Here is a 22841-nt window from a genome sequence, read left to right as displayed (position 1 = left end):
ACACTCTTATCTACACTTATTCTTGGAGGATTTTACTTGCCTCACAGCTTTATGATTTCTAGATTTAGATAATCTCTAGTAATTTCTGAAATTGCATTTATGGTCTGAATTTCAGATTTCTATACAAATGCCTGCTTTTACTCCCTTTGATATTTAGCTTAGCTAATTAGATATACAACTTATAACATTCATTGGAAACCTGCTTCTGGTCAATGTTTTTCTCATCTGAGGGATGCTTTTCCCATCACAGGGACAAAACCTTTAGCATTCTTTATCATTCTCCTCTTTCCCCTTTTCTTCTAGTTTGCATAGAATCCATCAAAACATGCTATACCTTTAATATGTGTTTCAAATGTGAACACTTATTTTTACCTGTTTGTTTCCCATCTTACCGGCCAAGTCACCATCATCACTTGTATGTGGGGTAGCATCAGCACACACACTACGTTCCTACCCTGGTCTGCCTGTCTGCCTCAACAGCCCTACTGCCTCTAATGAAGCCAGGGTGGGGCATGGCCATTCTCAAAGATTTTGTGGGCAAGTTCAACATTCATCAATATATAACACTATTATTCACATGAAATAATAGTCATGAAAAAAGTAAACTACTGTAATTTGACTGTACACTTTCTGGCCCCAGAGATTCTTGTATGTTGCTAAAGTTCCTCTGACCCTTGTTGTCATGGGAAGTCTTATTGCTGTGATCAGCTTAGGCTGTGAATTTGTGCACTGCCCAAAGGTGTATAACTATGGGTGCAATGAAGCACCTGCCCATCCTGTCATAAGTAAATAAATAAAATTGAATTGTATATGTATCATATAACTGCTATATGTTTATATATGTAATATATGTAAAATTATATATATTACATATGCATCATATAACTGTTATATGTTTATATATATGTAATATATATATATATATATATATATATATATATTACATGTGTGTGTGACTGGTTGTACTTCTGTGTATACATCTTTTCTGATTAAACTGTACAGGTTAGGGATCCTTTACAATCCATTTAAAGACTCTATAACTGAACAACAGCTAATACTGTAGGTATGGGAATCAAGATGAACTAAAAATCCTCTCCACCAAGACTCACAGAGCACATTTTCTACTTCTAGTTTCTTTATGGGGTGGGAAACAAAGCAAGTGAACTCATTTGTATTCTGAATATGATAAAAAGCAAACAGATTGTAAGCAACAGGCCTCAAGAAGTTCCTATGTGAAATGTGAAGTTGTGATCTTCTGGTCACAGGTCTCTTGGCTTTACACCTTGGTTATGCTCTGGGCATCAGTAAGAAGCTTATGGATAAATTAAGGTTTCTAGGATTAAAATCATGTGCTCATGCATTAGCTTCTTGAGATTCCTACGAAGCATTTAACAAAGATAACCTCACGAGAACAACCCTTCCTAAAAGATCATTTAAACTCTACACTAAAATGTGCATGCAACTATCCTAATCCTGCTGCCTAGCATACCCACTTAGCATCTCTCACCGTCTCTTCCTGCCTGCACTTTTGCTTTTGACATGAGCTCAGATTGTGAAACATTCCCATTACCTCATTAATATTCACACTACCCTGTGAAGCAAGAGGAAGGCCATCTGCTCCCATTTTTTGATGTAGAAAACTGGGGACGGATAAAGGCATTTGTAACTCATGAAGTGTGGGAACAGTGAGAAAGCAGGGACATAACAATACATAAAGACAGTGTGGGAACTGAAAATGTAACACTGACCATCCGTGGTGTCAGTAAGTTTCAGAGCTGCATCTGTCTCCCTGGACAGAGCAGATTAAACACAGAGAACAAATGTTCAGGGGGCATCGCAAATACTTAGTAGTTTTATTTTTTTAGGATGACAAAAGTAGCTGTTAGAATCTCCACAGCCCAATCCAGAGCTTTAAGCATTTTAATAAGAGGCCCCGTGCTGGTAATATCTTTTTACAGAAGCTATACAACTGCCATCCACGTTCGTGACAAGCTGAACCGACATGGTGGTTTGGCATTCTTGGCACTGTTTTACTGAAAAGAAAGAAGCTGAGCACACACTGGGACTTCGGAGAAGAAGGAAGTATGTGCAGTTATGTCCTGTGGCTGGTCAAAGGCACTCACACAATAAACATCACCGGAAATCCCATACACATGCAGCTAATTCCCAGAGCCACCGGGAGACGTAGAAACAGAGCAGGGTGAAACTGTATCCTAGTTTGTGGTTATTCACCAGCGAGGCCTGTGGTGCTCTTTCCTAGAGCTTTTAAATCCATCCCCCTGCAGCACAACTCTCTCTTGTCCGGTTCTATTTATTTCTGTAAGTGTATGAGACTTGCAAGAGCATTAGCACATCAAAACATATGTTCCCTAAGCGTGTTATCACATCTCACCTTCACTTAGACTTTCAAGGTCAGAGCTATTTATGGCGATCTGTATCTTTGGACTTAAAATAAGAGGCGGCAGAAAATAGTGGATTGGTAATGGCCCTTCATAGTCAGCCTAAAAAGAGCAGCCTGGCTCACCTGAATACCATTTAAATAAATCAGCTTCTTGCTCAAGGCTACAGAACTCCATCTACAAGGCCACCAGTTACTATGCAGCTGACGCAAGCTAGACTCTAGGGAAAAGATGTTTCCGGGGCCCCTAGGAAATCACTAGAGCTTTGAACCATTTGTGCATTAAAAGCATAATCATGTTGGTTAAGTTGTCTTTATCCTCAGATTGTGCTCATGGATCAGGCTGGTGAAGTTACCGCTAGCTCGTTCTAGACAATGCCACAGATCTCTTCTTATACTATATAGCTGTGTATAGCACATTAGCTTCAGTACCTTGTTCAAGAAAGATGCAAATGTTACTAGGGCCTGGAATGGGAAGGGCTACACACACACACACACACACACACACACACACACACAGGCCTGATTAGAATACAACCAAAATGAATAAATCTAAGGGTTAATGCCAGACAGTAGATGAGATACAAGCCTATACTGTGGAGACTGGGATCAATGGCTTAGCATTTAAGACCACTTGCTGCTCTTCCAGAAGTCCTGGGTTCAGTTCTCAGCACCCACCAATATCCTGGTGGCTCACCACCATCTATATCTCTAGTTCTAGGAGATCCAATGTCTTCTTCTGGTCTCTGGGCAGTAAGTATGCATATGATACATGAACATTCAGGCAAACATTTATATGCATTAAAAAATCTTTTAAAATTGCCCATATTAGATACCGAAGAGAATTATAGCCTTGGTGTGTCATGAAAGGGCTTCTGAGCAGGAAGCAGGGAAGGGGACTGGATGTGAGAAAACCTAAGGTAAGACAGAGAACGTTCTGGAAACAAGCATGCTGGGTCTAAAGTTCATGTAGATACACTCCAGGCTCCCTATAGTCAGGAATTCAGAGACTCCTAAACAAGGCCTGGGTCCTACAAAGGTTTCAGCTTCAAGGGAATGAATCTTTTCCCAAAGATCAACTCTTTTTCCAAGATCCTGACAGGATGCACCTTTAGGGTTGACCCCAAAATTCTAAATTACTTTCCACACAAGTATGCCTTGAGAACTATATGGACCAGTTAAATCTTCATAGGTTCCTAGGCTAGGAGTAGCCTCACCTGTGAAGCACACTGGAGACTTCAAAACCTGTGGGAAATATTTGTGAGTCATACACCTGATTAGGGTATATAACTGAATCACTCCAGCAAGCAGTCCAATTATAAACAAGCAAGAGACTCTCTCAGAGAAGTTATGCAAATGGTCTCACATCCCTATCTTATAAAAGCTTACTACTACCATCCATTAAGAAAATGCACATAAAATTACCCTGAGGTACAACTTCACACTCACATGCATTGGTATGAACTGAGGGATTTGACAAAGGATCAGGGAGTGAGGTGGGGTCGATTACATCCACAAACAGCGTTTGGGGACCGTCAGCAGGAGTTTGACAAGAGCCAGAGCTGTTGTTGCAAGAAAAAAGCAAAAGGCAAAATGAAGAGTAGGAGGGGGTGATGATGAAAACACTAGAACTCTTAAATGCCATTGAATGGTACTGGAACAAAAGAGAGGAGTCTGCAGTTCCTGGAAATGCTAAACACACGTGTTAGCATGTGTCCCAGTGACTGTGCTCTTAAGTCTATTCTATACAGTATCCATAGCATCTGTAAAACCTGTACACAGATGCTTGTTGCTGCATTATGCCTAATGAATTAAAAGGTGAAACAACCCAAGTGTCCACAAATGAAAGAGTCAACAAGATGTGTTAAGGTCATGTAACAGGGTATGGTTTTGCCATAAAAGATACAATCCTGAAGTTCCAGGAAAATGTTATTCTACCTGAAAGAAGCCAGAAAGCAAGCTATACATTTTATGCTTCCATTTATGTCAAATGCCCTGACATGGACAAATCTTTACAGGAAAAATAGATTGTGACTACTGAGGGTCAACAAGGAACCAGAGGGTGAGGTGGTAATACTATTATCTTAAAGGCTTCTCTCTGGGGTGATTAAAACATTCTAAAATTATACAATCCAAACACCTCTAAAAATCTCTACAGTGTGCTCTTATGTTGTATACTGTGGGAAATTAATTTTATTTTAAGGGAGCTAAGACTTTAAAAAGCCAACAGAAAAGCACAAGAGAATTCTTAGGGCCGCAGCTGGAAAAATACAGCTTGCAGAACTGAGGTTCTTCTTTATATCCGAGAGACATGTTTTCCTATCTGCACTGTGATGAGGAATAATAAATGAATTTTAATGAATTCTGTTTCCTATGTAGGAAAACTGCCATTAACCATGGGCCTTAGCAGAGGGACGAAGCATTTTAGAACTTACAGGCCTAGAATGTTCATCAAGAGCAAACATTCATTACCACCAATATTAACTTCTTGAAACATTAAGCACCTATTCCCTTCCTCCTCATGAGCCTGGGCCAGGCATCAACTCTACAATTGCAACTCAATAGTTCCTAAGGAGAGGAGTATAGCTTACTCAAGGCAGAAAACAGATATCATTAAGTCAACATAAGAACAGGGACAAGGAGATGGACAAAAGTGGCATTAGGATTAAATATTGATGAAGTATATGGAAAAAGTAAGTATAATTTCAGGGCCGACATGCAGAGCTTGGAATAACTCTATGGTTGACAGAGGACCAGTTTCATAGGTAAGGAGGCATGCTTTCTTAATCTTCCATAAACAGAAAGGGAGGGCAGATTTACATCCAAACATGAAGGTATCACTTAAGGATTAGTCGGGAAACTGCATAGTTATGTGGCTGCAAGGGAGGCATGAAGGGGGAGGGCACAGCAGTCAGAAAAAAGAAAGATAGATGATAGAAAAATGATAGAGAAATAGAAAGAAAGAAAGAAAGAAAGAAGAGAAGGAAATAAAGAAGGAAGGAAAGAAGGAGAGAAGGAAAGAAGGAAAGAAAGGGGCCTGAATAGCAGGAGGCAAACAATGGAAGCAAGAGAGAACTGTGGGGGAGGCTGGCACACAAGACTCAGAGCTACAGATCCAGAGTTTGCCATGTACCTTGTTAGTTGTAGGGCCTGAGCTGGGCTTGGCTAAACAATTACGCCATTTAGTCTCATTTAGAACTCATAGCCTCGCTGCAAAGGAAATCGTTCTATTGTTTTAAACATATGGATAAGTAAATATAATCCCAAGAAGGTTAAGCAGTTCATCTAAGATCACATGACCATCCTAGTTCTAAATGTAGCTCTTAATCATTGTAATCTCAGAAAAAAGAACAATGGATTTCAGGAAAATGTTGTGTTTAGTGATGACCCTGGGCTTAAAATGATAAAAGTCTTTTTCTCTCTCTCTCTCTCCCTGTGTGTGTTGGTCTGTTTTTACATGTGTATATCTCACTGTCTCTGTTTCTCATGAGTCAGACTCTCATGACAGAGGGAAGTTGGGGCTAGCCTGTGACTCCCTCTGCAAGCCAAGCTGGCCTGGAACTCTGCATCTTCCTGCCTCAGCATTCCAGAAGGTTGCATGACTACCGAGAAGAAACATATTTCTCCCTGCATTGCACATGCCCAATTCCTCCACATGATAATAGCAAGAGTGTCAGAGCAGCGCAGACTCACTTGGCCCTTTCTAAGAAGGTCCATTGTGCAGGTAAAGAAGGAATGAAGCCCCTTTCATTCATTGCTTGTGAATCACTTTCTTTGATCTGATCTCTTCATTGAAAAATGTCTCCAAGGAAGATAAATTCAGGGCTACAGTACTTGCTTATTTCTGTGCATGGTCAACCTATCATTATAAACAGGTGCACGTTCATGGATTCTACCAGCCACAGGTTAATAATTTAAAAAGTAAGTATTGCCTGTATTGAGCAATAGAAAATTTTCTTGTCTTCATTTTTCTAAACAGCACAGTCCAACAGCCACTTATGTAACCAGTTGTATTAGGTACAGGTGACTGAGAGGCAATTGAAAATATGGCAGAGGTTGATCTAGTTTCTATGCAAATACTAGGGCATTTTATGTGACTTATTTATTCCCCATTAACAGAGAAACACAGTTATGAGAGCTGCTGGGGTATCAGATATGAGCCAGCCTTTCATTTCCAGAGAATAGCGGCTTGGTGTAATGTGCCTGGTACAGTCTTACACAGCCAGGGTGTGGGCTAGAGGGCACTGCATCCCTCTAGGCTTGGTCCCTGCCAATGCACGGTTCTGAGTGCATCTGGTAAAGCTGTGAGCATGGTGTTAAATGAAGCATGATGCCCAGACTCCTCACAAACCACCAATTTTACTGGTATAACAACTGTGTATTATTTGGTTCATGAATAGATTATTTCATAGAAAGGCAGCCAACCAACTTAACAGTCATAGCCTCAGCCCTTGACAAAATTTGGCTTCTCTTTGATTTCATAACCCATGTTTCTTTCCCACCTCCTGACAAGCCCACTGGAAAGTAAGCATGAATTGAAGTTCCGTAAGCTTACAAGCTAATCTTCACTCTAGTCATATTCCAATTCCTACTGTTGTCATCAATAGCATGATCAAAATCTATGTGGGGAGAAAAGGGTTATTTGTTGTTGTTGGTTTTATTTTTTTTCACCTCACAGCTTATACACTACCATGAAGGGAAGTCAGGGCAGGAACTGAAGCAGGAACCTGGAGGCAGGAACTGAGGCAGAGACCATGTAGGAACACAACTTACTGGCTTGATCCCCATGACTTGCTCAGCTTGCTTTCTTATACAGTCAAGGCCCATCTACCCCGGGAATGGGACCACTCAGAGTGGGCTCCCTCCATCAACACTCATTAATTAAAAAAAAAAGTCCTGTGGACATGTCTGCAGGCCAATATGATGGAGGCATTTATTTCAATTGAAGTTCCCTCTTCCAAGATAACTCTATCTTGGGTCAAATTAATCAATCAAATAAGTAAACAAATGACAACAAGAAACCCAACAACAACTAACCATCATACCCTCCTAACCACATCAGAGCCACAGTGCAGCACACATTTTGCTGAATGTTGGCTTCTTAGGATACACAGTGTGTGTGTGTGGGGGGGTTGTCTGTGTGTGTGCGCGCATGTGTGCATGAGTGTGCATGTGCACACAGGTGCATGCTTGGGAAGGAGGCTATAAAGACATGAACACATCTCAACGGCAGAAGTTTCTATCATTAAAATTAGCATGGGTTTATTTGTATTTACTGATTTCTTTGGATTCATGGCTTTGAAACTAAAGTCATAAAAGGGAAAATTTATCGACAAGAAGCAAGGAGCCCACTAGACCAAAGAACATCTTTTGTCAAACTGAAAAGTCCTGGTGAGTTGGCTCTGCAAAGAAAGGTGCTTGCTGTCAAGTCTGATGCACTGAGGTCCAGCACCCCTGGAGTGGGACAGAAGTGAGTCCTACAAGTATCCCTCTGATATCTCTCTCCTTTTCTCTCTCTCTCTCCCTCTCTCCCTCTCTCCCTCTCTCCCTCCCTCCCTCCCTCCCCCCTCTCTCCTTTTCTCTCTCTCTGTCTCTATCTGACTATCCATCCCTCCCTCACACACACACACACACACACACACACACACACACACACACACACACACACACAATGAGGGTCACCTCCCATTCCTTGGGAGCCACAGTCTTGGGCTGAAGCACAGAGCTACTCCATTGAGGTGACTTCTGGATTTCTTCCCTTATTCATTCCTTTTTCCAGACACATGTCAACACAACTAAAAGCTTTGCTGAGAATCCCTTCAGAGAAGAATAAGAAGAAAAAGAAACTTTCTAACAGATGTTTTACAACTCAAATCACAAAGCCATTATTTAAAAGGTTGAAGAGAATGTTTTTTAATGAATGGAAAATGCAAGCAGTGCAAAGGTGAAGGCAAAGAGTTTTATTTACCTAGATTTTATTTTTGTATGTATATATGTTCATACCCATGCATGTGTATATACGCTAAGTTGTTATACCTGGCTTGGTGGTACAGGACATAACATGATAAGCTTCTATACACTGAGCTGTATGTTTTAGTTCTGGGGATATAACTCAGTGGTAGAGCACTTGTCTAGCATGTTCAAGTCTCTGAGTACAATTTCCAGAACCTTAAAAACAAATAAGCATTTTTAAAATTATTTTAAACATGAGTCATGTTAAAAAATATTTGGAATATGCTGACTCAATGGAGCCTAATATGAAGACAGAATATAATTTGGAAGTGTGATTCATCTTTGGTGCTAATTATCCTGAGAAGCACTAAGGTCTGAGAATCAGGATGCACTTTGGAGTCAGGCAGACACAAGTTCAAATTCAGTTCAAATTATCTGTATTTTCAGATTCCTGGATCCCTTGATCTGCAGGTGGAGATATCTACCTCAGAGTATGGCGCTGGGTAAGCCAGAGAGGGAGTGCTGTCTACTTTTCTGATCCTCTCTGCCCTTGACTTTGGAAGGCCAGCAGGGCTCAGCAGGCCCCGGTAGCACAGGGAGGCAGTTGCAGCTGCCAGCAAGGGTATTTACTGCCAGAAGCTGCAAGTGCCAAGGAGGCCGAGTGTCCTGCAGTAAACTTTAAATGACTTTCCTCCATGCACACTGTTTCCCATCTGTCCAGAAGAGCCATCTCCCAAGGCATGATTAAGTTAAATTACAGCTTAATTAAGTTGATTAAAACATTCAAGTGAAACATCACATGTAAGGCAGTTAATGAGAAGAGTTAGGTGGTATGGATCTGGTTAGAATCTGGTCTTCTGATAATGTCAACATAGGAGATGGCTGGCTTGGTTAGGACAGTCAACAGAGTACTAGACATTCTAAGCACAGGAGCAAGATGCTAAAACACTGATATACTAGGTCATCTCAAACATACATCGTAATAAGGCCATTCTTTATATATTAGACCACACCTCCATTTCTCTATAGGGAAACAGAGACCTTGACTGGTAGAAATTTCCCCAAGGTCATATGGCCAAGGAACACATGTCAGATTTGGAACCTCTGTCTCAAGACCCCTTCTTCAGAACAATTCACCCATTCAACAAAAGCAAAAACTTCTTGATGGTATTTAGGTAGGGAAATGGGAAAGACAAGAAATCTAAAGTTAGGATTCTCAGCATATATTTGTAAAAGATCTTCATGTTAGTCATCAGAGTGAACTTTAAAATTGACACAGAAGAAATAGGAAACTGGCAATCTATACAAGAAAAACCTAATTTGTCATAAGCATATGTTTCAAAGCAGAACCTCCCAATTAATCAGAGAAATGCAAATGAGAACTAATCAAAATTCTAGATTTCACCTGCGGAGTTGAAAAGCACCATGACATTTAATATTCCTGAAGAATGTGGCGATGTAGTAGAAACTTTCAAAAGCTCAAAACCTTTGGTGTTAAGTTTCTTCTTCTATAGAAGCTCACATGCAATCTGTCTTATCCCTTTTTATAGCATTAGTGAGCTACAGCAATAAATAATACAAGATGATAAAACTAAACAGTACCTAACATATTCCAGGAAGAGGACAAGCTCTCAGTAGGCTAAGAAATTACCACGTTAAGTAATCTATAGTTAATATAATTTTTAAATCATGCATGTCTCATATACTTCCAGTTTGTGTAAATATGTAGGTATGCATGTAACCAAACAGTACATGTGCAAATGCATATGTATGAAAAGTCTAGAAGCAGACAAGCAAAAGTTATGTTTGGATGGAACAATGAGGAGATTAGAAGCTACTTCAGATTCCTATCTTTAGTGCGTTCATTGTTCATAGTCTTATCAAATGAGTATGCTATTTTAGTGTCTGGTTAAAAAAATATAATATAAAAGGCAAGTCTAATATTTAAAGTGATCCCATATGACTTCTTATTAGAATATCCTCTTAAAACTGATTTGACTCAAGATTTTGCTGTTGGTTGGATGGTTGCTAATGAGGGTGTTTTCTTCTGCAGATAGGCTACATTAAAAACCCTGGGATTAATTATTAAAATTGCACATCACTGTCACCTGCGCATGCTATCTTTGAACAAATCCATGGGCCAAAATGAATTTCTGGCAATATGACAGATGATGTATTCAGAAAATCCCTTCTCAAAATAGCACGCACACACCCATACAAGATAACATCACCAAACAAAGAAAATTCTTCAAATACAAGACAATAACAAAAAGTTTATTCAAGTATGGTGAACAAGTTCTAGAACAGTACTGGAAAATACAAACTTAGAAAAAAAACATTTTCAAAAATAGGCAAGGAAAAAGATGTGAAAAGAAACAGCAAGGTCAGACAATAGAAAGCATATGGGTATGACAGAAAAATGTCACAGTCAAGCACACTGAGCCTCCAGTTCAAAGAAAATGACTGTCAACCTGCAAAAGAAACAACATGTAGCTATATTCTTCACACAGACTCAAAATAAGGTAAGAAATCAAAGAATGGGAAGATTAAACTTGCCAAATGTCTCCCGGAAAGGTTAACACAATTCCGTTCTCCTTTTTCAAAAGAGATTTATTACGTGTGTGTTTGTCTGTCTGTGTGTGTATTTGTGTGCCTTTGTGCGTTCCTCCAGAGGGTCTCTCCTTTACCCCAGGGCTTGCATTATTCTACCTAGGTTGCAATTCAGCAAACCCCAACAGTCTTCCTGCCTCTGCTCTGCTGGGAGCTGTGGTTAAATGTGTGTGCAGGACACTGACTTGGCACTTGGCTGCTTGGATCTGAAGTTCTAGATTTACATAGCAAGAGCTCTCTCTTAACTTTTGAGCTGCTCCTCTACCTCACATTCTGATGTTTGGTGACAGTTAAAATGCAGGTCTGTAACTGTTTGGTTCTACCCAAAAGAAGCAGGAGAGGAGAAGGAAGGAGAAGGCAGAAAAGGAGGCTGGGGCAAAGTAACAGCTTTTCTGCATTGCTGGACAACTCAAGAGTTTAAACCAGATTAAAAGGGGGTTAGTCAAATGTGGACTCAATGCATTAAATATCCTTGACCTCCGGGGTCGTCCCAAAGCTTTCACTCATTATAAACCACATCCACTTACCAACTGGTTAATGCAAAAAACAGCAATAAAAATAGCAGCACATTATATCTCTATCTAAGTGAGCATATAACAGTCGAAATTTTACTGACACCTACATTTTCTTTCTGTTAAAAAGAGATGATCACTTTTCTCATCTATTTAGAAATACATCCTTTTTAGCTTGGGGCATGCACAACTATAATCCTTGTACACCTGGCAGCTGAGCAGGATTGAGGTTGCCAGTTCATCCTGGGCAACATAATGAGACCAGGAAGATAGAAAGAAAGGGAGGGAGGAAGAAAGCAGGGTGAAAATTAAAAAAAAAAAAAAAAAAAACAAACCTTTATTTGCATAAGACTGATCTTGTCTTTCTTGATGTCTGTACACAAGCTTTTATTGATTTATATACTAGCTTTGGAAGGGCATGAGTTTTCTAACACATTCTGAATCTTAAGAAAGCTTTGGGCTCCATGAGAGTGTTTATAAAATTACTTATGATTTAATGAAAGAAATGTTAACTATGTAAGGAATATTTATAGTGTTTTAATTCTAACTTCCCAAGAATATAACTAACAAGTTTCAACAGCAAAAACTGTTTTCAACTTCCAGGAACAGTGATGGTGAGGAAAGCAAGAAGCTTCCAGATTAGAAGAGTCTAGCATCCCACTCTGTTGCGTTCGGTGTCTTTATTTGGATCGCTCCCTTGATTAGAACTCAGCTGACTTGCTGTCAGATTAGTGTGCCAAGGCTAAGAAGTTAAGTACCACGGACAGCTGCTTTCTGGGCCAGTAACAGCCTATTACTGTGACATGTCAAAACCAGGTCTCAGCAGCCATTTCCTCCCCAGAATGTCTGCACGTCCTGAAAAGGGACAACTCTAACACCCTGTACCATGGACCTGTTAGGACGGGGCTTGGAGAACAGGGTCTCAATAATTTTATGCCTTAATGTTTTAAACAGAAGTTACACTCGGTACAGTTATTTTTGAGCCCCTTCCAAATAGTCTTCTTATGTCATGCAAAATTTTGAGCAATGATATTTTAGGGCAAACACACACACACACACACACACACACACACACACACACACACACACACACATGGTTTCACTGTAGTTGATGACATGCAAGCAGTAGTCACTGTACATCAATTAGGCTTATGAATATTATAACATGGTAAATACATTCCCCTGGGAGACACAGCGACCTGCTTAACCCAGTGAGCCACTAAAGTAAATTCACCCTTCAAATAATGCTCTTATAGATTAGACCTGGAATCATTTATTCTGATTCACTGTTCTTTTAAGAATGGAACAATGAAAGAGGAGAACCAACACAGACTGACCACACCAAATCGTCAAAGACTATGCTAGATACTTAACCTTTCACTGATCAGTTAACTGTTTTCCCAATCATTAGAAAATTAATGCTACCATTTTCATCTTTAAAATTAGCAAGCTGAGGCTTAGAGAGCTTCAGTAATCTCTCTGAAGCCGCTAGGATTGTTACAGGAATGGGTTTCAAACCTCTTTCTTGATATCCTGGGAAGCAGGAAATTACTCAGGATACTTGTGGGGCAGGTGTCATGGGAGACGAGACAGAATGAACTGGTAAAAAGGATTAAAACAGAGTAATGAAAAAGAAAGGGTTAAACTGAGATGGGGAAACAGAGAGCCGGGTAGAGGAGGGAATACAGAGAGGAATATGTGGAACTAAAAACATTTCAAAAAAGGACATCAGAAACACACTTCAGTAGACGCATCCTATTATAAGCACACATACATTTAGAGAAAATGTTGCCACAGCAGGCAACAATGCCTTCATTAGATACCACAAGCTATCAAGTCAAATTCTTACCACCAGGAACTAATTCTTTCTTTTGGAGTTGTTGTCCAGAGTGGTCCCAGAGACCCTCAAACATCCCATGCTCTCTCATATACTCTTGGCTACCTCCACAACCAACAGAAGACGCTTCTTAAGCCACCATACACTTGGGGTCAGAGAATATGGAGAACTCCAACTGGTATTGACTTAGAAGCTTTCTCTATAGCTAGTGTTCATAGTTCTGGAAGATACTAGGCAGGCTACCAGAGGAGAAAATACATCAGTAGTTTTACTCAGTGATGAATCCGATAAGCTTCAATTATGACTAGTCTGGCAAGACATATGCACTGGTGTAACAAAGGCATGACTATCATGGGAGTAAACAACCACTTAAAAAAATTGAACTTGATTCTCCCCCACAGAAGATGAAACCTAAGCCTGGTACTATCATCCAGCTAAAAGCCTATGGCTAGATAAAGAAAGGCCCCAGAGTAGAGCCTATTGCTATTACTTTGTTCAATGGAAAGAGTTTTAAACCAACTCCTAATGACTTATCATTGTACCTATAAATCATTATAGATCCTTATGCTTATAGATCAATGCATCTTTCAATCCTCATATGCATAGCTTCAATTTGCACCAGATAGTTAATAACACAGCGATCCACAACTGGCCAAGGTTCAGAGAACAAGAGACTGAAGAATGCTCAGCCTTAAAGGAACATATATACTTTATCCCTTTCTTTCAAGGCTCAGGAATCACTGGGGAAGAGGAGAGAGAAAGATGGTAAGGGTCTGAGGTAGTAGACAACAAGAAAACATGGTTTCTAAATACAGCAAGGTAGGTGCAAAAGTGAACTTTCAGGTGCTGTGATAACATGCAGTGAAACTGCGCAAACTCAAGCCAGACTAAACCCCACTATGAAGAAGGGAGGTGATCATGACACCATGATACATTGCTACCTGCTGCTGGCAGGGAGAGACGGGAGGAAACGTTTTCTAAGCTTATAGCTCTTGGTAAGCTGATTACTATTCAATGGAAGACTACACATCCAAGAATATTTTAGCAGCACAAATTGGTCTTTAAGGATTAAAAGCAAGGACACAAAGTTGAATAAGTAATAAAAAGGGATCAGAACTAAGAAAAGTTGGGGGGTAAATATGATCAAAATACATTGTATGAAACTCAACTAATTAAAAGAAACTTTTCTGTCTGGGCTTCTGTATCATGTAATGATATAATGAAACATTTTAAAGAGGGTAATAGTCCCATCAAAGAAAATTTTAAAACAAACAAATAAAAACAAAAGCTGAAAAACACACACAGGGAAGCAGCCTTTTGTGAAAAGAATTCCCAGTTTCTCTACATTCATAGTCTATTGCCTCCTGGCACAATCTGTCAGTCATTATGAAACCAAATCAGGAGTTCCCACTTCCTGACTGAAGTAAGTCATTTGAAAGACATTTCACTACATTGAGCCCAGCAGAGTTGATGATTCTATAGCACGAACCATCTGATGATTGGTGTGAGGTTATCTAAGATGTGTTTTCTCTATTTTCTCAAGTTCTCCTGCCCCACAATTTCAAGAACAAAGGAAAATGTGCTAATATTTTCTCTCTGGGTGCCTATATAGTGTAGTCCTGCCTACTGAGGTGTGGGTGGGATACATTCAGTGTAGTATCTCCCTTTCTATGTCCAGATGACAACAGAGCACTAATTCCTGTAACAGGAAAGTGTTATTCCAGTCAAAGTGAGCTCAGGACACCAGAAAAAAATTTCAGCTATACTGAAATTAGTCCATCTGAGACATCTGTGCTCAGATCTTGGAGCAAGCTCTATAGAATTCGGGAATCAGGAATGTGATAAGGATTGCAACCACTTCAAAGTTCCAGCAGTGAGTCCAAAGAGAAACCAACAGGGTATGGTTAGTTTCCGGAAGGGAATCTGGTTCTTAGGAACCACCCCACTTGAAAATGTTTGACTGTGTTCAAGCCAGATAGAGCTCTGCTAAGGAAAAACCCCACCTTTTCCAATTAGTTATCCAATGCCAAAAGAAATGATGATGATTGGCTAGAATAAGTTAAAACTATGTATTGTGAAAAAACAATAAAAGAATAAGCATATATGGAAATATTTAAGATTAGAACCCCTAGCTTTATGATAATATTATGTATACTCAGAATTTCCTAATTAAAACTAAGACAGAATTAAGAATAAAATTTTGGGTATGAAGACGGAATTGTTAGCCTGAATCACTGACTTACAAATGATCAGAAAAGTAAAACAACAGTCCTCTAATTATTCAGGTAAGTACTTTGCCGGGTCTCATTTAGTGAGGACATTATAGATGACCGAGTGCATACCATAGTCTGCATTTAAAATTATTTCCCATATGCACAAAACCAGCTGCATTCTTACCCCCACTAAAATCAGAATTTGAACTCTGTAAGTTCCAACGTTTGCAAATGTGGCCAGCACAATTTCCAACCAAGTATATGCCTATGAAAAGAAGGCCCAGGGCAGGAAAAAGAGAAAAGTAAAGAAAAAGATCCCAAAGCACAGAGTTTCTCAAAAGACTTTTCACTGATGATGTGCCTGGGGTATTTCTAATGTGCCAGGTCACTTCCTTGCTTCTCAAAACTATGGCTTTTCCTGAGAACTGTCCAGCACTCTGACTGCAATAAACCACGGACTAGTAAGCAAATCATTCAAGCAGGCCCAAGGAGAAGTTGAGGGCCACCCTCCTTGTTGCTAAGGTAGAGCACAGAGCACAAAGATTGTTCCTGTCAAATGCCATGAAGGGTACATCATCAGTTGTCACAAGTAAATGCATGCTTGCTGAATATTGTGCTAAACAGCTCTGGAAACTACAGTTTTGAACATTGAAATACATGTTATAATAAATATATATAGTATAAACATGCTGCCAACCAGAGAAGAAAAGGCGCTTGTTACAAAAGCCTGGTGACCAGAGTCTGACTCCCTGAACTCTCATTCAGATAAAAGAAGAAATGAACTCAACCAGGTTGCCCTCTTGTTGACACATATGGAGTTTCAGTTCACACCCCAACACACACACATCATGTACATGACAAAAATAATTAAAACATTTCTCCTTTGCATGTTTTGTGTATACTCCATGTCCTGTTTACATACATATTACTAGTGATTTTTTTTCACTCAGCTTCTGCTGTGTGGCTACTACAAAAATGATGATCAAACTAGAATATAAAGGAACTATGTAAATTTAACTAAAATAATACTGTTTTCCTTCCTTTTGTGATCAAATCTCCTACCTCTAGTCAAACAGCTGCCTTTTATATGTGTGAGGATTTTCCCACTTGCAAACATGAAAAGTTCCTGTATGTCCTTGGGTTTTCCGTTTAAAATCATATTCAGAGATGGCATTTTTATGGTTAGAGTATAAATCAGGATGCTGCATTAATTATGAAACTACATAAAAATTCCCTGATGCCGTTCATCTATTGTTTTTCTTTCAAATTTACAGGTTTTTTTTTTTTTTAATTTTAGGTCAGTTTCTTTTAAACTCTTCACAAATCTGCCTCCTAATTAAACAGCACTGCCTCCGGTGCTTCTGTGGAAGCACACCGGGTCATGTTTATTCGCTGTGCAGAAAGACTGCTGCAGTAGAGAAACAACCACTTCCTCTACAGTGGACACTGATTCGTTTCGAGTAAGATCACATGGACCAAGCAAAATAGGCCTAGGTCTGGGGGTGCTACTCAGTCTCAGGGTGCTCACCCAGCAATGTGGGTGGCACCCGGGTTTAACCCCCAGAACAGTGAAATAAAACTGACTTAAATAGAAAAGAAGAATGAACTATAAACCCTGCAATGAAGCCAAACTGCTGCTCAGCCCAGACTGCTGCTGAAGGATGCGGCTCTTACCAAACAAACTTTCTCTCCTACACATCTTTAAAGACATGGTTCTTGATCACTGTCACATGCTTACCTAAAAAACAAAACCCTGTCACTTGCTAAGAATATGCCCATCAAAATTAAACCTCTCTCAAAATCACTGGGTCCGTTTTCCAAAAAAACAAGCCAATGCCGAGTCTGCCATGGGATGCTTATGTAACCTATATTTACATTTTTTGTTTTGTTTTGTTTTTAACTCTATAGTAGCTTGGAAACTCGGTAGACATGCAGAAGAATGTTACACAAATTATATTTTCTAATGTCACTTTCATTGGCTCCCACAAATCTGCAGAATGCAATCTATTACTCACTATAGCCCAAAGATCATCATAGTTAAAACAAAACACCCCCGCCCCACAAAAAAAACCAAGCAAGCTGAGGCTTGCCAAAACATCTGCATTCAGAACTATGCTAAGAAAACGGTTTAAGTAAAGACTATGTCCACCGACCTTTGCTTGGGCTTCTGGTACTGTCACCTTGACAACTTTATTGCGATTTATCATTTGCTTCACCCATCTCTCTACTTGGACGTTGAACTTCATGAAAATCACATAGGCAAAATAGGCTGTTAAGAGGAGCAAGCTTTCCCACCACATGATGACATTATCCAGAAAAAAGATGATCAACATGATCAAATCCACGATGTAGAAGGACACATCCCGAAAGAGCGGCCACCAGGTCAGGTTTAGGATTTCTCTAGAAAACAGAGCGCACATGCCAATAACAAAGAGGATGTTGAACACGGCAGAACCTACTATGGTGCCAATGCCGACATTGCTGTGCGCGATGAAGACCCCTATAAGAGACGTGAAAAGTTCCGGTGCTGACCCACCGGCAGCCATGAAGGTGGCTCCGGCCACGTCATCAGATATCCCCAGTTTCTCAGTGATGACTGTTAGAGAAGGAACAAAGAACTCATCACAGACAATGGCTAAGGCTATGAACATATAGATCATTCCGATGACATGGAGAATGATAGCGCCTTTCCTTCTCTCCTCCAGGGAAAAGATGTCCTTTGGGTAGTCTCCCTGGGCATGATCAGTACTGTTCTCAGATGGGTCTTCCTGAGAAGCTGGTGGCTCTGGGGTGTAATCTCGAATCTTGTCATTTAAGTCTAAGAGAGTTCTCTGACGGTGACCCGGTGCTACTTGAGGGCCCCTCACTTCACTGGCTTCTCCTCTGCTGCTCTGATAGTCTGTCTCAGTCAAGGCACTGATTGAAAACGGGACAGTGCTCACAGCTACCAGGCCCATGACAAGGCCAATGACTCGAATTAGCTTCAGTTTTTTCCTGGTACTATAATGTCTCCTGCAGCCAGATGGTGACTCATGGGAACACCATTTCTGCAGGAGCCTTACTGTGGTGCTTTGATGGAGATCCATCCTGGCTCTTCTGGTGGATATGGTGGTCTTCACACTTCAGACTCAGACTGACGGTTCTATCATACTGCTCCTTGCTTCCAGTTGATGATGGTTACAGGGTGCTTCTACAACTGGGGATCTTTACTCTTCACGGGAAAATATCACCACCTAAGCTTAAATAAACACAACAATGGTAAAGTAAGTCATAAAATCTTACCTTTCTCTAAAGGTAACTTTGCAGATATGATGAAGTCTTATCCCCTTGTCTGTGTCCATGGGTAAGTTACTAAAGTTCCATGTGCCTCTGTTTCCTTCATTTACTTTTAGTCATGTGTGTCTGTGTGTGAGTATGTTCACATGTGAGTGCAGGTGCCACTGGGGTCCAGAAAAGACTGGAGTGTCACCTGGAGCTATAGGTATAGGCAGTTGGGATCCATCTAACATGGGTGTTGGGAACCAAATATTGGTTCTTTGCAAGAGTAGAGTGCTCTTACAAATTACATATGTATTTGCAAGTGTTCTTAACTTCTAAATCATTTCTCCAGCCCTGGGTTTCCTTATTTTAAAACAGGTCAACAGGATGACATTGAAGTGCTTACATAGCATGCTTGGAACCCTGGGTTTATTCCCTACACACACACACACACACACACACACACACAGAGAGAGAGAGAGAGAGAGAGAGAGAAAGAGAGAGAGATTGATTAATGAATCTACTGATTAAAATTCATAGGCAATTAAAGTCTTTACCGACCAGAACTGCTGTGTGTGCATGCATGCTCACACACGCATGCACTGAGGCTCCCATCCAGAGCCTCCAACACTCCAGACAATAACTCTGTCACTGAACTACAGCCTCATAAATTCTTTAAGAAGAATTAAAACATAAGGTGCACTTGGAAGAAGTGGTATCTAGAATGGACTCATAATCACATATGAATAAACCAAGTTAATATTTCAACAAATCCGATGTTAGGTTCAGACAGCAGAGATGCGTGTAAGAATGAAAAATTTATAAACCAAAGTCAAGTCATCCATTTGAAGTCATGCAACCATCTCCCAGTGCTAAAATGGTCTCACTTCCTTCGGAACTAAGTTCTTGACAACTGACCACTATACATTATGTTTCTACTAGAACAATTATGTAATTCAGAGCATTTTCTGATTGAACCTATCATTTGGAAAGGGGTGGATTTGGGAGGAGGTAATACTGTCTTCCTGTTCACGTAATAATCACAGGATATTATTTTTTGAAAGTGTTTCATATTAGGTAGAGAAATCCTCCTCTTTAAATATTTAAGTTTACAAAAAAAAAAAAAAAAAAAAAAAAAATGTCCTGGCAACACAAACGAGCTGCTCTTTTCTTAAAGCATCTAAACCGTCTTCAGCAGGAGCCTCAAAACAACAACCAAATCCTTTAGTCTTATTTTCAAAAGCTTAAGCAAAGCTCAAGGCAGTGACATGACCAGAAGGCTATTTAGAGACACCAAGTGTGTATTTCGTAAACAACATGCACGTTGCAGCAACACCTCCGTCCATAAAATCCTCCCAGAGTAGCCTCAACACCTATCCTTGATGCCAGATAACGCAAAGCAGAGTTTTGATTGGCTAGTCCACGGAAGAGGTGGGTAAAGTACCCCACCGGACTGCTGCTACAGCCAAGATTCCCTTTCTAAACAAGCCTTTACATTTCCTGTCTTGATTTTCTTTTTCGAGGCCAGTGATTTCATTTTAGGGGCATTCGCCGAGATCACCTCAGGTGTAAAATAAGCTAATTAAACACAGGCCACTTACACACTGGGATTAGCTGGAGCAGAGTAAGACTGCCAGTCAACACAGGCTGAGTTGCAGCTGCTCTTCAGATAACCCTAGCCCATCGAACTGGCTGCCTGCAGATGTCTAAGCTTAGCACTCCTGAGTGATTAAGAGACTCACAGCGCTCTAGAGATTGTCACAGTGCCAGGTCAAGGCTAGCCTGGGTTGGACTCCCAAGACGCAAGATCAGCTCATGAGCAAGCTATGAAAACCCACTACTCTGTTCTTTGGGATGTGCCCCCAGCTGTGCCCCAACTTTGCTTTGCATGATTTTAAACTTTTCCTATGGAGGGTCAGTAAGAAAATAAAACGTAGCCATCCCACCTGCCAGCCTGGAGCTGCGATGCCTTTGGCATGGAGCTTGCTCCACTTCTTCCCGGATAGCTTGTGTGTGTCTGGGGAAGGAGCGCGCCTTTGCGCATCCCCTCCTAAGTCAGCCTCTTGCCAATGCCCTCCCTCTCAGAGCCTGGGTGGGCCATGGGGGGGGGGGCTGGCAACCCGCGCCCCCGGGCGGAGAGTTGGCTAACTCAGAGGTGGGCCTGGGGCGCCACATTCACCGCGGGGCCACCTGTGAGCCTGCGGCGTAGCAGCGCGATGCGCGCGACCTGCCAGGGGACCAGCGGCTCAGCGGCCGCAGAGCTGGAGACTCGGAGACCCGGAGACCCGCACTTACCAGCACCGGTGAGCAAGGCTTCCGCGCCGGGCCGTGCTCTCACCTCCTGAGGACAGGGCCCAGGCTCGTGCTGGATGTCGCCTTGGCCGCCGAAGCTAGGCTCGCGAGGACACTGAGCAGCAGGCGAGCTGTGGCGAGCCAGGCTGGCGGATGCCGCTGGGCCCCTCCCTCTCGGCGGCGCGGGAGTAGCCGCAGCTCGGCGCCCTCCCGCCTTGCGCGCCTCCTGCGCGGGCCACGCCCGCTGCCGCCGCCTGCCAGATTTCTCCGCAGTGGGGACCAGGTCAGGGTGTGTAAGCAGGCAAGGGCACAAAGGAGAAATCTTACAGGTCCTTGCTGTACCTGCTTCCCAATGCCCGACAGTGCTGTCAAGTTTGGGGTCACCTATAGTAGCTACCTCCTCTCCAATTATCAGCAAGAATAGCTGGCGCTCTGTTATGTGCAAAGGTGGGAAAGATGGTCTTTAGAAAGGCATAGGCCGTGGGGCACGGCTCTTGGCCCTGGCGGGAATTTTTGTTTGCAAAAATGAGACACTGAAAGGTCTTTAGTCTGGCAGGGTAACTCTTTATTATCAGTATGACATTACCCAAGACATTGGGTCACTTTGGTGTTCCTGACAGGACAAATGGTTTTGCCTCTGGATTTCCAACCCAGTGCTTCGTCCTGCCTTATTTGCAAAGATGTCCATAACCAGGAGAAACTGAGTTCAGCTCCCTGGGGATTAAGTCAAGAGTATGGGCCAATGAGCAGAAGCCGGAACAAACTGTCGAGGGAAATTTTATATTTTAAACTTGATGGCAGAGGGGACCGAGCCTAGGAAACGTTAGAGGTTTTCTGTGCATTCGGGCCCCTTCTTGTGCTCCATCTTTTTGGCTCTTCAGCCCATCACAGGTTTACTCAGACCTCTCAGGTGGTCTTGCCAAGTCAAAAGAAGCCTTGGGAACCTAGAGCTCTCCAGTTCCATCAGACATCCAAGACTATTGCGTGACTGAAGTTTCCAATTTTTATTTTGAACATCGTGGGGTGAACTTAAAAAGAAAACAAACCTTTACTTTCTGTTCTAGGAAATACACACAGAGGTAAGAAAAAAAATACAGAAAGTTTTTGGAGCCATCATTACCTTTCAGGATCATCGACTCCAGGCCAGTTGTATTTTATACTTGCTGCTGTTCCCAGTGCCCCTTTCCGTGAAACAAGTCTCAGGCAGCACATCATTTTATTTACAAACACCTAAGGAGAAGGAAGGAAGCAGTTAACCGATACTAACATTGTCTCAGGACAGACACAGAAATGGCCCAGTTAGGCTCACATTGGTCATGATGAGTCAACCTGAACATCAGGAGGAGATCATCACAATCGCTTCAGGTTATCACCAGCCATTCATAATGTTTCCAAAACAACGCAACAGATTGGAAACCATTGATGACAGGAGGGAACCAAGTCACAGAAGCACTTTAGAAGAATGAGTACCACCATGCATCTCTTCTACCTTTCTGTACAAATGGAACCTGAGGGCACCTCCCTCAGCTTCTGCTTCCCTTGTTTGTGACCTTACTGACTGAAACATCCCCATCTGTGTCAGGCTGCAGATGCTAAGTGCAAGGGAATGGGAACAGCATGCAAAGCTTCTGCTTAAGAGAAAACAAACAAACAGCATGATAACCATGGCCTGTAATTCAAGGGCTGTGTAGCAGTTTTCTCTGACATTCACTCCCTTCATTTTAGTTGGGAATGTAAAACATAGGATATGAAAAGGAAGGCAAAACACA

The 22841-nt window shown here is 41.4% G+C and overlaps 1 protein-coding gene across 3 annotated transcripts in view; it reads right to left on the bottom strand.

Moving 5' to 3' along the window:
* Positions 1-18608, bottom strand: part of SLC24A2 (solute carrier family 24 member 2) — a gene marked incomplete at both ends in the record, with an annotated part of 226804 nt that extends 208196 nt beyond the window's left edge. For all 3 annotated transcript variants that reach the window (XM_080921633.1, XM_080921634.1, XM_080921635.1), the window contains one exon: positions 17676-18608. In XM_080921633.1, coding sequence (XP_080777759.1) covers positions 17676-18608 — 933 coding nt within the window. The remainder of the gene's footprint in view (positions 1-17675) is intronic.
* Between the last annotated feature and the right edge of the window lie 4233 nt (positions 18609-22841).

This window comes from Micromys minutus, assembly GCF_963924665.1.
Source record: "Micromys minutus genome assembly, chromosome: 9".
NCBI lineage: Eukaryota > Metazoa > Chordata > Mammalia > Rodentia > Muridae > Micromys > Micromys minutus.
The sequence above is the reverse complement of the archived record's forward strand: the minus strand, read 5'-3'. Positions and strand labels throughout refer to the sequence as shown.